Source organism: Colletes gigas, unplaced genomic scaffold (genome assembly GCF_013123115.1).
Source record: "Colletes gigas isolate AHSC1104 unplaced genomic scaffold, ASM1312311v1 Colletes_gigas_Sc00270, whole genome shotgun sequence".
Lineage (NCBI taxonomy): Eukaryota > Metazoa > Arthropoda > Insecta > Hymenoptera > Colletidae > Colletes > Colletes gigas.
This window is the reverse complement of record NW_025106892.1, coordinates 1-15,034: the sequence shown is the minus strand read 5'-3', so window position 1 is coordinate 15,034 and position 15,034 is coordinate 1. Positions and strand designations below refer to the sequence as shown.

The 15,034-nt window shown below is 44.1% G+C and overlaps 2 protein-coding genes across 2 annotated transcripts; both read left to right on the top strand.

Moving 5' to 3' along the window:
- The first annotated feature begins 35 nt into the window (after nt 1-35).
- On the top strand, nt 36-962 carry LOC122404384. The gene has a single exon (XM_043408322.1). It carries the CDS (start codon nt 36-38, stop codon nt 960-962), a length of 927 nt encoding a protein of 308 aa, XP_043264257.1.
- A 2,135-nt stretch (nt 963-3,097) lies between these two features.
- LOC122404383 lies at nt 3,098-4,731 on the top strand. Its single transcript, XM_043408320.1, has 3 exons — nt 3,098-3,278; nt 3,507-4,473; nt 4,641-4,731. The coding sequence occupies exons 1-3, from the start codon at nt 3,098-3,100 to the stop codon at nt 4,729-4,731; spliced, it is 1,239 nt and encodes a 412-aa protein (XP_043264255.1).
- Nucleotides 4,732-15,034: the final 10,303 nt, after the last annotated feature.

The following is a 15,034-nucleotide window of genomic DNA, read 5'->3' as shown; positions in this document are numbered from 1 at the left end:
AGATTGTCGGGCGCAACTTCCCCGAAGCGTGGAGAATGCTCAAGGACAAATACGGGCTTCCACGCATGGTCACGGGAAGGTTGCTCGACAAACTATTTTCGCTGAAGCAGATTGAATTCAACGATCTAGCCAGCATGCAGCAGGTCACTGTGGAATGCACAGAGACTCTAGCTGCATTAAGAAAAAGGGGCACGTCCGAACAGCTAGTAGAATGGATGCTAGCGTACTGGACGATACAACATTTCACTCCGAAATTGGAGCTGGAATGGCAGAGATCGCTCGGCCTCTCGACTAACTACCCGATGTTCGAGGATGTCCGAACCTTCATCGATCATCACGCGCAAGCTCTGCTTTCGATGAAAGAGGACCGTCGAGAGGCAGCTCTCGCCCCGGAAACAAAATCCCGCATGCCGAAGCCCATCGACGCTCGACCAAAAAGCGTCGCTTCGAAGCCTCTGGCAAGCCATAACGTCGTTATGGGAACCGACTCGGCCCCAAACCCGAGACGCTCATGTTCCGCAAACGACGGGCGAACCAAACAAATGCGGATGCCAGTATGCGGATTCTGCACTGGGGCACACAGTCTGCCTCAATGCACCAATTTTCAAGTGCTGACGCCAAAAATGCGTCACCACTACGTACAGAACCGCATGGCCTGTGCGCTATGCCTCGAATTTTCTCATACGGCATCGCAATGTCAGAGACCCCAGGTATGCCATCGGTGTAGGGGGAAGCATCATACCCTCCTGCACTATGATGGACTGCGGGAACAAAATTATCCGAGGCCGCAGGCGCAAAGTGCATACGGCCAACGTGACGAGAGCGATTACAACGCTCAACGACGAAGTACGGCCGTGTCGAAGCCGAAAGGCAAACCTTCGACTTCGAAGGCCTACAAGAAACGGGCTCGACATCACACTGTACCGCGCTCGGTACAGGCGCACCGAGGACCGTGCTGCTAGCCACGGCACGAGTACGCGTGTTCGGAGAGAACGGTGCATCGCGAATCGCGCGAGCACTGTTAGACCAAGGATCGGAGACGTCATTCGTCTCTGCAGGTCTGGCAAACGACCTCCGATTGAAACGCGTGCGTACCCCAGCCACGGTATCGGGCTTTGGGGGCGGCCAGACGCAGTAAATAAAATATAGCGTCGGTTTAAACCTCGGCTCGATAAACGAGTCGAAAACCGATATGTGTCGCTCAAGCGTACGTCGTGCCGAAAATCACGACCTACCGCAACACGTCGGCGAACGCGAGTGTTTACAGTGCGTCCCGAGGTTTACCGTTAGCCGATCCAGAAGCCAGGGCCGATCCTACGATCGAAATTCTGATCGGAGCGGATTTATATGCTCAGGTGATTCGTTCGGGCTTCCGACGAGGGGCGAATGAAGGTCCGATCGCCCAAGAAACGGCGTTTGGCTGGGTTATATCCGGCCCTATACACGCTGAAGGCGACGGCCGGAATACGATAAGAACGCTGCATTGCACCGTTCTCGAATCGCTGGATTACGCGATTCGACGATTCTGGGAAACCGAAGAAATCCCCCACGACCTCGGTGCGGTCCAAGGCGGAAGAAGAGTGCGAAGCACTCTTCCGAAGAACCGTCGAACGGGACAAAACCGGACGGTTTATAGTCCGATTGCCCTTGAATCACCCGAGACCGGACGAAGCGTTAGGACACTCGTTCCACATAGCGCTGTCCGCTCTCGCGAGGATGAGGCGTAAACTGACGCGGATACACCCTCGACAGAGAATACTCTGAGTTCCTCGCGGAGTACGAGTCCTTAGGTCACATGACTCGGCTTGAGCCGATTGACCAGAATCGACTGTACATTCCGCATCGAGCGGTCGTACGCACGGAAAGTGCAACGACCAAACTGCGAGTTGTGTTCAATGCAACCAGCAGAACGGTCGGAGGGCGATCCCTAAACGACGTCCTGCATGTCGGACCAAAATTACAGAACGATATCACCTCGGTTTTAACGAGGTGGCGTCTGTATGAGTACGTTCTGGTGGCAGATATCGAGAAGATGTTTCGGCAAATCCTCGTCGCCCCACAGGACCGTCGTTTCCAATGCATCGTATGGCGCGCGTCAGACGACGAAAAGCTGAAAGCTTTCGAATTGAATACCGTAACATACGGTACGGCGTGCGCCCCATATTTAGCGATGCGTACCCTCCTCGAATTAAAGGAGCAGGATGGAGAGAGGTATCCTCTCGCCGCTCCGATCCTCGAGAGGGACATATACGTCGACGACGTATTTATGGGAGCGTCCAACAAAACCCTGCTAGAGAAAATTCGCAAGCAAGTCTGCGATCTCCTACAGGGCGGTGGGTTCAAGTTGAGGAAATGGGCCGGAAACTCCGCGAAATTATTGCGGAACATCCCCCAACGTGCTCACTCCCACGCCGTAGACCTCACTCTGTTCGACGATTCCGAACTGAAAGTGCTTGGTCTACGATGGATCCCATCCGGAGACTACTTCCATTTCGATCTGCAACGGTTTCAACCGTCTGCGTTACCGATGACAAAAAGAAATTTGTTCTCGGATATCGCGAAGCTCTTCGATCCCCTCGGCTGGTTATCACCAGTCGTAATCCGTGCAAAAATTCTGATGCAGTCCCAATGGCTGGAGAAAATCCAGTGGGACGACCAAATTTCCACGGACAAGCAAAAAACGTGGAACACGTTCTGCAGGGATTGGAGCAGTCTCAAAGAACTAAAATTCCCGAGATGGATCCAATACGGAGCCGACGCAGTTACTGTGGAACTACACGGATTCTGCGATGCATCACTCGCTGCCTATTCGGCCGTCACTTAGTTACGTGTGACGACGAAAAATAATGACGTGTTTACGACATTAATCATGGCAAAGACACGAGTGGCTCCGATAAAAACACAGTCTATCCCCGTCCTGGAATTGAACGGGGCTGTGTTACTTTCCGAGCTCATAGTGCACGTGAAACGGTCATTCCCAATAGAAATGAGCCGCATAATCTGCTGGACAGATTCCACGATTGCACTCGCTTGGTTGAAAAAGCATGCGTCGACATGGAAGGTTGTGATAGCCAACCGCGTGTCAAAAATTCAGACCATGCCCCCAAAAACTGAATGGCGGCACGTTCCCACGCGCTTCAACCCAGCGGATCTGAATTCGCGAGGTGTAGACGCCGCAGAACTCATTCAGTCCGAATTATGGATTTCCGGGCCGAAATGGCTTCGACAATCAGAGGAAAATTGGCCGAAATCGCCAGTCTCGCTCGAGACCGAGGAGGGTAAACGCGTATCGCATACCCTCGTGGCCACTCCGGAAAAGGAATGGAACTTAGTTTTCCGATTTTCCCAATGGAGTAAGCTACAACGTGTGACTGCCTATTGCCTCCGGTTCCGGAGGCCGGCGGTCGGAGAACGAAGGTCATTCGATGCAAAAGTTGTCGAAGCAGCGGAAATCCAGCGTGCAACGGAGAGAATTGCACGCTACTTACAGCGTACGCATTTCGCAGAAGAGTACCGGTGCTTGAAAAAGCGCAAGGGAATCCCTGCGACATCTCCTCTAAAGAGCCTAAACCCTATTCTCGGCGATAAGGAAGTCTTACGAGTGGGTGGAAGGTTGGAGAATGCGACGCTTGCATGGGAAACCAAACACCCGATTATCCTGCCGAAACATCATGTGTCTAACATGATAATCAGGCAATGCCACGTGGATACGTTGCACGGGGGTTTGCAATTGACCATGTACACGGTGAGACAGAAATTCTGGATCATCGGCTGCCGAAACGCGGCGCGCACGGTTATCCACCAATGCATACGATGCGTGAGATGGCAAGCAAATACCTCCACGCAAATTATGCAGGATTTAATCCCGGAGCGCAGTCGCGCGGCACGACCTTTCTCAAACTGCGGAGTCGACTACGCGGGACCGTATCGGGTCCGCGACTCCGCCGGTCGTGGGGAAACGGCTCATAAAGCATACATAGCAGTGTTCATCTGCTTCGCTACGAGAGCCGTGCACATCGAACTCGTCCATGATTATACGACGAGTGCATTTCTGGCCGCATTAGACCGATTTATCGCCCGCCGAGGAGTTCCGTCCTGCATGTTCAGTGATAACGGAACGAACTTCGTCGGAGCAGATCGGGAATTGAAGGAACACTTCAATACGGTGTATCAAACCCCAGAAATGCGAACGAAGTGCGGTCAAAAGGGCATTAAGTGGAGGTTTAATTCACTCAGTGCTCCCCACTTTGGTGGTATGCAAGAAGCCGGCGTGAAATCGGTGAAACATCACCTGAAACGCATCATCGGCGAATTTACACCCACAAGCGAGGAAATGCAGACACTCCTCTGCAAGTTCGAGGCGAGTCTGAATTCGCGACCGATCGCCGCTTTGAGTGACTGTCCCGAGGATTATGTCCCTCTCACGCCTGGCCACTTCCTAATAGGCGGACCGATGAATGCACTTCCGGTCGAGTCAGTGGAAAAGGAAAATCTCTCGCGGCTTACGCGATGGAGAGCGGTCCAGAAATTCCACGAGCAGCTCTGGAAACATTGGACGCGAGATTATCTCACGCACCTCCAGAAACGCTATAAGTGGCGCACCACCCAAGTGCAGTTAAAACCGAATGACTTGGTTTTAGTGCAAACCCCTCTTCTCCCCCGAATCAATGGGAAATGGGACGAATCGAGGAAGTATTACCGGGCCGAGACAGGTGCGTGCGTCGTAGTTAAAGTACGTACAGTTACGTCTACATACACACGTCCGATTACACGGTTGTGAAACTGCCCGTCGATGAGTCAACATCGACAACGGCCGGCGAAGACGCACACGGGATAAACGAAGATCCGAATTCCGCTGTACCGAGACAAGGACAGTGAGAACAGCCGTTCAAAACCAAAACGGTATGAATTCTCACATATCCAACGTCTTTAGAACAATACGGTGAGAGGGGAGATATGCCCTACCATCCCGCTAATTAATATGGAAGGGAGCGATTCGCGACATCCGCACGTAAAAGCAGGATCCGCAGGACGAATCACCCAATTCCACGCTGAAATTTAAAAGTGAAAGTGAAAATGTCGTCAAGCAGCGACGAAAGTTTAGTAACGGTGGTGGGGTCCCCGCGGGACCAGGAGATTGATCGCCGATTTAATCGGCTGGTGCTAATGGGGGACGAACAAGAACCTGGCCCTTCGGGCATACAGGCCCAGCAAGGAATACGCACGGTGGAACCCGACGCCACCGGAGGCCCGGAGGCGGAGTCTGCCCCGCAGCCCTTCCTGATCAATTTGGGGCAGGACGTGCTGCGGGTACCCCCGCACGTCCCCTGGACCACACGGCGGTATCGCCAGAAGGTCCCAGGGGGGCACTATAAGGTCAAATGGGCGAGGGGTGGCCGGCTTCTAAAGGTGGAATTCCACCCGGCCGCGTCCACGGGCCCAACACAGGCCAAGAGCGCCCACGCAGTGGCGACGTCCGCACCACCGCCGCCCGCCGTCGAGCAACGACCGGCGCGACGCGCCACGCCGCCCATGCTCCACGAGCGGCGGGATTACGCCCGAAGGAGGCGGAACTAGCTAACTAACTGCAAACAAACTATCTAACTGACAACCTAAATAACTTATAGACAGGATAACGAATTAACTGACAAACTAACTAATTTAATGCAAACTAACTAACAAATTGACAACCATACAAATTTGCTGCAAACTAACTAAATAACTGCAAACTATATAACTATCTGCAAACTAGCTAACTATCTTCAGACAATCTAACTGTCTGACAAACTAACAAACTATCTGCAAACTAGCTAACTAGCTGGCAAACTAACAAACTAACTGACAAACTAACTAACTAACAACAAACTAACTAACTGACTTAAAAACTAACAAAGTTACTGCAAGATAACTGACTAACTAACAAATTAACTAACTAACAGCAAACTAACTAACTAACAGCAAACTAACTAACAAACTGACAAACTAACTAATTCACTGCAAACTATCTAACTAACTGCAAACTAACTAACTAACTGCAAACAATCTAACTAACTGCAAACTAACTAACTAACTGACAGATTAACTAATTTACTGCAAACTAACTAATGTAATTTGTTAGAGCGGGAGAGGAAAAACGGAAAATAAAGATACTGAGTGTCTCGGAAGTGTCAGGACAAATAATAGGCGTGGTTTTACTATGGTTCTGCACTGTTCAGAAGTTCCAATACGACTGCTCCTGATTCAACGCACGCTCGCTTTCACGGGTTCGCTCATCGGCGTCTCAAAAGACGCCGAACCCTACAATGTTTTCGAAACATTCGCTTGTATCAGCCGCGGTCTGCGGCGATCATCTTACACTCGAAGTGCCGAGCTCTACGATGATCGCCGACAGACACCGTCCCTATTCACAATGTCTGTATAAATCGTCGGCTCTTACAACTCGGCCGTCCTGACAATAGACCATCCTCGGTCTCGGTTCACAATACACTACTTAAATTACTTACAACTATCGCAATTTTTTATCCACGGTCGCATATTTTTTGGCTCCCACACACCTTGATACCGTTTTTGCGTACTCTGGAGCCCATCTATATCCGCCACTAAATATCTATCGTTTCTCAATTCTTTTCGTATAACGTATGGTCCCTTGAACTGCGGTATTAACTTTTTTGAGACTCCCGCTGTAGAGTCAAAGTTACGTAACATCACGTAATCACCCTCTCGATATTTATAAGGTTCTTTATGTTTTTTATTGAAATACTTCACATTGTATTCTTGCGATGCAACGATTCTGTTAGCCGCTTTATCCCTAATTACATCTAGATTTCTAACATCGCTATTGATAACTTCCGTCACGTAATCTTTAATTTCTTCACGTATATGACCACGCTGGTCCACGCCAAACAATAATCTACTGGGCGTTTCACCCGTACTTTTGCATACCGTATTGTTAATACAAAATTCTACATCCGATAATATTTTATACCAATATTTTCCGCTATCATTATCGGTTAATTTACTTAACATAGGTGTCAACATACGATTTTATTCTTTCCACTTGCCCATAGGCCTGTGGGTGAACCGGTAGCAATCAGTACATGTTTAACGCTATTATTTTTCAGGAAGTCGGCAAACTCCAGCGAAGTGAAGCACGTGCCGCGATCAGATACAACGCATTGCGGTCTGCTATAATTATCAAAATAACTCTGCAAACAATTTATAGCCTCACGACTGGAGGTCGTCTTGGTAGAAAACAATTTAACAAATTTAGTAAACGCGTCCACCACTAAAAATACGTATTTTTTTATTAAAATTTGTTTATCAACCGGACCAAATGTGTAATGAATGAAGTATATTTAATAGATTCTTCTGCAATTGATATATGATAAAACCCATCCTTTAAATCCAGTAAACTAAATAGACTTTTCCCTTAAGTATGTTCAATTGATCTTCAATGAGAGGAATAGGATAATTATCCCTTGCGATTTGTTTGTTGAGTACTCGATAATCTACACACATTCTGTACTCGCCGTTCTTCTTTTTAACTAATTCAATCGGTGACGTGTACTCTGACTCACTTGCACGAATTATTCCGTTTTCCAACAAATTGTCTAAAATTTTTCGTAAGCTAGTTTGTTCGGAATATGAGAGTCTGCGCGGTGAAAAACTAATGGCTTCATATCCTTTACAATTATTTTTAGTTCTGTTTTTACTCTGGGTAACTTCGGACGTTCTGGTTGCAAATATTCCTGATTAAAGAGGTTTTTTTACACGTAACTGGTCAGCCAGAGGTATATCCGTATTAAGGGACAAGTACCACGAAATTACTATTATCTTCACTAACATCGATATTCAAAATTTCTGAAATCGCTTCTTCTGTGGTAACTGCAGACATAGTTAATTTCATATCAAATTTTTCGATGTATCTCTACCTAAGGCTGCTGGTGCTGCCATAGTATTATCGGGCAACAATATATAAAACAATTTTTCCCTGTACTGCTCCCTCAAGTTGAATGTTTACCATTACTGTCCCTAACGTAACTAACTTACTACTATTAAGCCACAAAATGATTTCCCGGCAAGTACTAGTACTATCTATCAGACACTGTGGAACGAAGGTTTCCTTTATAAAACTAATCGGACTACCGGTATCAATACGCGCATCTAAACATAATTTTTGCCTGTACGGTATTGTCGCATACTTCAATAACGACCGTTTTTACAAATTCGTCTTTTTGTCGCCACTACACTATCTACGCAACATATTTCTTTCGCATCCGTCCTACTTTTACATTGAGCGTAAATATGGTCTGTCTTACCGCAACGGAAGCAGGATCCGTTTTCTCGCCGAGGTTCCTTATAGTCTCTAGATATGTGTCCATATGCACTACAATTGTAACACCTAATACTTTGTTGATGCACCTTTTCGAAACTGCTCCGAGGTTGAGTGGGTGGTTGCCTGTTTTGTCGTGCTTCTGATCTGCTTCCGGAAACCGTCTCTCGCTGCAATCGCTGCTTTCCATCCGTCAAGTCAATGCTGTCGAACGCTGCCAGTAAATCGGGTGCATATTGAAATTCTGGATTCTCGCCTGATTCCTTAGCTGCCTATCCGGTATTCCATCCACGAGGTTAATCAATTAGTTCGTCTTCTTCCACCGTTATATGATTGCTCAAAACAATTTTATCGTGGTAGTAAGCGCTGAATGGTTTCGTTTGATCTCCACGTCCTTTCTTCAAACCGTCTGCGTAAAGTTAGTTTACTCTCTCTGCGATCGAAAAAATTTTCCATTTCCTTCAATAATTGGTTCGTACTCATTTCAATGTGTTCCGGGCGAGAGTGGAACCATTTAAGTGCTCGACCCTTCAAACGCATGCCGATCAAAATTTTCGCGGCATTGTTGTCGAGATTGTACGACGCACGCAATAAATTCACCTGCTTTTCCCAATTGCCAAAAATTTCGGTAACCCCATCAAAATCACTAAGCAAGTCACTCACTGCTTATATTCCGATTCTTGAGTCGGTTGTAGTACTGCTCGATGGGGATGAATTTCGCAGTAATTCGTTTTCCCTCTGCATCACTCGTAATTCTCTTCCCATTAGTTCTCTTTCTCTTAACAGAAATTGGTAATCGTAAGCAGGTGCAGCATCCGTTGGCGTTTCATGCAGTGTCGTTTCTTCGGAAGGCAATACACTGAGATTCTGCATCCACGTACCTTCGGGATGCGCCTCCTGAAGTTTAACAATTAGGTCCGCCTTTGATCCTGTAGTAGGTAATCCCAATTTTTTGCAACTCGTCTCTCAACTGAGCAATTCGGAACACACTTGGATTCACCATTTTGTAACAAAACACTTTACACACTTTTAAAACCAAGTAGAATCCCACTTCTGAAGTTTGGTAATAGGGGAGAGCGGAGAGGAAAAAACGGAAAATAAAGATACTGAGTGACTCGGAAGTGTCAGGACAAATAATAGGCGTGGTTTTTACTATGGTTCTGCACTGTTCAGAAGTTTCAATACGACTGCTCCTGATTCAACGCACGCTCGCTGTCACGGGTTCGCTCATCGGCGTCTCAAAAAGACGCCGAACCCTACAATGTTTTCGAAACATTCGCTTGTATCAGCCGCGGTCTGCGGCGATCATCTTACACTCGAAGAGCCGCGCTCTACGATGATCGCCGACAGACACGGTCCCTATTCACAATGTCTGTATAAATCAGTCGGCTCTTACACTAACTAACTGCAAACAAACAAACTAAGTGACAAATTAACTAACTAACTGCAAACTAACTACCTACCTTACAAACTAACAAACTAACTGCAGACTAACTAACTAACTGACAATCAAACTAACAAACTGTAAACTAGCTAACTTACTGCAAATAATCTAACTAACTGCAAACTAACTAACTAACTGACAAACTAACTAAATAACTGCAAATTATCTAACTAACTGCAAACTAGCTAACTAACTGGCAAACTAACTAACTAACTGACAAATTAACTAATTTAACTGCAAACTAACTAATTAACTGACAAACTAACTAAATAACTGCAAACTATCTAACCAACTGCTAACTAGCTAACTATCTGCAAACAATCTCACTAACTGCAAACTAACTAACTAACTTACAAAGTAACTATCTAACTGCAAACTAACGAACTAACTGACAAACTAACTAACTAACTGACAAACTAACTAGCTAACTGCAAACTAACTAACTAACTGACAAATTAACTAACTAACTGCAATCTAACTAACTAACTGACAAACTAAGTAACTAACAGCAAACTAACGAACTAACTGACAAACTAACTAACTAACTGACAAACTAACTAAAACAACTGCAAACTAACGAACTAACTGACAAACTAACTAACTAACTGACAAACTAACTAACTAACTGCAAACTAACTAACGTAACTGACAACTACTAACTATCTGCAAATATCTAGCTAACTGACAAACTAAATAACTAACAGCAAACTAACTAACTAACTGCAAACTAACTAACTAACTGCAAACTAAAACAACTAACTGCAAACTAACTAACTAACTGCAAACTAACTAACTAACTGACAAACTAACTAACTAACTGCAAAACTAACTAACTAACTGCAAACTAGCTAACTAACTGCAAACAATCTAACTAACTGCAAACATCTAACTAACTGCAAACTAACTAACTAACTGCAAACTAACTAACTAACTGACAAACTAACTAACTAACTGCAAACTAACTAACTAACTGACAAACTAACTAACTAACTGCAAACTAACTAACGAACTGACAAACTAACAAGCTAAATGACAAATTAACTATCTTAATGCAAACTAACTAATTAACTGATAATCTAAATAACTACCTGAAAAAGTAACTAATTTAATGCAAACTGACTAATTCACTGACTAACTAAATAAGTACCTGACAAATACTAGTCTCATGTACATGCAAGTGACTAACTAGCATGTCAACTAAGCTAACTACGGACTATCAAACTAATTTATGCAAGTAAAACTAAATAACTGCAAAATATGTAGGTAACTGCAAACTAGACAATCTTAATGCCAACAATTCTAACGAACTGACAAACTCAACCGCAACTGCACCACCCCACTAACTACCTAACGACAAATACAACAACTTACTAACTGGACAAACTAACTAAAGTCTTCTGGAATGCAAACTAGCTAATCTCAACTAACTGGCCAAACAACTATCTAACACACTTCCAAACTAAACTAACTAACTGCAAACTAAATAATTAATGCAAATAACTAACGAAATAACTGGAAAACTAACTAACTAACTGACACTCAAGCTATCTTACTGAAACCACCAACTATGTAACTTGCAAACAGTGGCTAACTTCACATACTAGCTAACTAACGCTAACCAATCTATAACCTAATGCACAAACGAATATACGTAACTGACAAAACCACCCAAACTAACATGACAAACTAACATAAAAACTAACTGAACATACTAACGGACTAACGGACCACAGCTAATCATAACTTACTGGACAAACTAACTGATAAAACTGACAAGCTAAATGACATAACTGACAAGCTAACTAACTAACTGGAAACAGTCTGTCAACTAACTGCAGACTAACTAGCTAAGATGCACCAAATTAACTAGCTTAATGCAAAAACTAAACTTACAGTTAACTGACTAATCTCAATAACTACTGAAAAAGTAACTAATTTAATGCACATCTGACTAACTACAACTGCAAACTACACTAACGAACTGACACCAAACTAATCTACTGCGACTAAACTAAAGAACTGCAAAATATGTAGGTAACTGCAAACTAGCTACATAATGGCAAACAATCTAACTAACTGACAAATAACTATTACAGCAAAAATAACTAATTACAGCAAAATAACTAACTAACTTGACCACTAACTAACAACTGACAAACTAACTAGCCAAATGGCAAATTAACTAACTAATGCAAACGAACTATAACTGACTAATCTATATATAACTACCTGAAAACAAGTAACCATTTATGCAACTGACTAACTAATTGCAAACTAACTAACGTAACTGCACAACATACTAATTACTGCAAAGTACTAAATAACTGACAAACTAACTAACTAACTGCAAACTAACTAACTAACTGACAAATCAAACTAACTAACTGCAAACTAACTAACTAACTTACAAACTAACTAACTAACTGCAAACTAACTAATTTAATGCAAACTATCTAACTAACTGCAAACTAACTAACTAACTGACAATCAAACTAATTTACTGCAAACTAACTAAATAACTGCAAAACATCTAACTAACTGCAAACGAGCTAACTAACTGCAAACTAATCTAACTAGCGCGCAAACTAACGACTACACTGAGCAAACTAACTAAACTACAGACAAACTAACACCAAACTGACGGCAAACTAGCTGGAATACATGACAGCAAACTAACTCACTAACTGCAAACGTGCCTAACTAACTGCAAACTAACTATACTAACTGCAAACTAGCTAACAAACTGCAAACTTACTCTATCCCTACTGGACAAACTAAAACTAACTTTCAAAGTACAGATCTAACTGACAACTAACTACTAACTGCAAACAAAATAAGACTAACCCTACCTGACAAACAACTAACTAACTGACCAGAGCTAACGAACTGACAAACTAACGAAACTAACTCCACAACTAACTAACTAACTGCAAACAATCTAACTAACTGCAAACTAACTATCTAACTGCAAACAATCTAACTAACTGCAAACTATCTAACTAACTGCAAAACTAGCTAACTAACTGCAAACATACTAGCTAACTTACTGCAACTAACTGACTAACTGACAAACAACTCAAACTAACTGCAAACTAACTAACTAACTGACAAACTAACTAACTACCTGACAAACTAACTAACTAACTGCAAACTAACTAAGTACTGACAAACTAACTAACCAACTGACAAACTAACTAACCAACTGCAACTAACTAACTAACTGTCAATGAATCTAAAATACTGCAAACTAACTAACTAACTGCAAACATCTAACTAACTGCAAACTAACTAACTAACTGCAAACTAACTAACTAACTGACAAACTAACTAACTAACTGCAAACTAACTAACTACCTTACAAACTAACAAACTAACTGCAAACTAACTAACTAACTGACAAACTAACTATCTAACTGACAAACAAACAACTAACTGACAAACGAACTAAATAACTGCAAATTATCTAACTAACTGCAATCTAGCTAACTATCTGCAAATAATCTGACTAACTGACAAACTAAATAACTAACAGCAAACTAACTAACTAACTGCAAACTAACTGACTACCTTACAAACTAACAAACTAACTGCAAACTAACTAACTAACTGACAAACTAACTAACTAACTGCAAACTAACTAACTAACTGACAAACTAACTAACTAACTGCAAACTAACTAACTAACTGACAACTAACTAACTAACTGACAAACTAACTAATTAACTGCAAACTAACTAACTAACTGACAAACATCTAACTAACTGCAAACAATCTAACTAACTGCAAACTTGCTAACTACTGCAAATAATCTAACTAACTGACAAATTAACTAATTTAATGCAAACTAACTAATTAACTGACAAACTAGCTAACTAACTGCAAACAAACTATCTAACTGACAACCAAACTAACTAATAGACATGTTAACTAATTAACTGACAAACTAACTAATTTAATGCAAACTAACTAACTAACTGACAAACTAACAATCTAACTGACAAACTAACTAACTAACTGACAAACTAACTAACTAACTGCAAACTAGCTAACTATCTGCAAACAATCTAACTAACTGACAAACTAACTAAACTAACTGCAAACCATCTAACCAACTGCTAACTAGCTAACTATCTGCAAACAATCTCACTAACTGCAAACTAACTAACTAACTTACAAAGTAACTATCTAACTGCAAACTAACTAACTAACTGACAAACTAACTAACTAACTGCAAACTAACTAACTAAACTGTACAGCTGAACTTAACTAACTAGCAAACTAAATAGCTAACGTAGACGCACACTATCTACTAACCTACGCAAACTAAACGAACTAAAGACTGACAAAAAGATCCACTAACTTGCAGACAAATCTAACTAACTGCAAAAACAATTCAACAGCTGCAAACTTTGTATTTTTGTTTTTTCCTCTGTTTTTTCTTTCGTGGGGAAAATCTTCGCATGAAGATCCTCCCCACCACTTTGCGAGGCGAGGGGTGTGTGGGATTCACCGCGCCATATACCGGCGCGGGGATGTTACCTACCACTAAAAACCCCACGGGACCCTTACCGCACGATTGGCGGGAGGAAACGTGAATCGCTGGAAGTGTATACTTCCGGTATCCTCCCCGATGCCCCGCGACTTGGCGCCCACCAAGTCGGGAGGGACAAACGGTCGGAGATCGCCCTGCCTCATAGCGGCAGGACGTGAGCCACATCGTCCTGCCGCCATCCGTCCCGGGGCCGCGTCTAGTGGCGGCTGCGAGCCCAACTCGCAACCGCCCGCGACCCCCTTTTCTACCCCTCGGAGGCCGGCAGCTCATGGCCGCACCAGGCCACCGAGGGTGCCGCTCCGTGCGCGGAGCCCCGGACAGGAGGCACTGCCACCCACACTCCGGTCCGACCCTACGCCGCCTGGCGGGAGGGGGCTCCTTCAGGACCCCCCTCCCAGCCTGGGTCATGCGCCACGCGAGGGGGCGCCCGCGTCGCCTGACGCCCAGGCGACGCTCTATCGCCACCACACGAGCGCGAGCTCAGCACGCCGCTGACGCTCGCGCTCCCTTCCCGCGGTCTCCTTCTGCAAACATTACGATTCGCAGAAGGAGGCCACGGCCCTCCACTCTCTCGCTGCCGAGCATGGCGCGCCACCATGCCCGGCAGCGAAGACATCCCGCCCGATGACGCGATCAGGACACGGCGTTCACCCTCCCAAAAAACTTGCTCACTTACTGCAAACAATCTAACTAAACTGCAAACTAA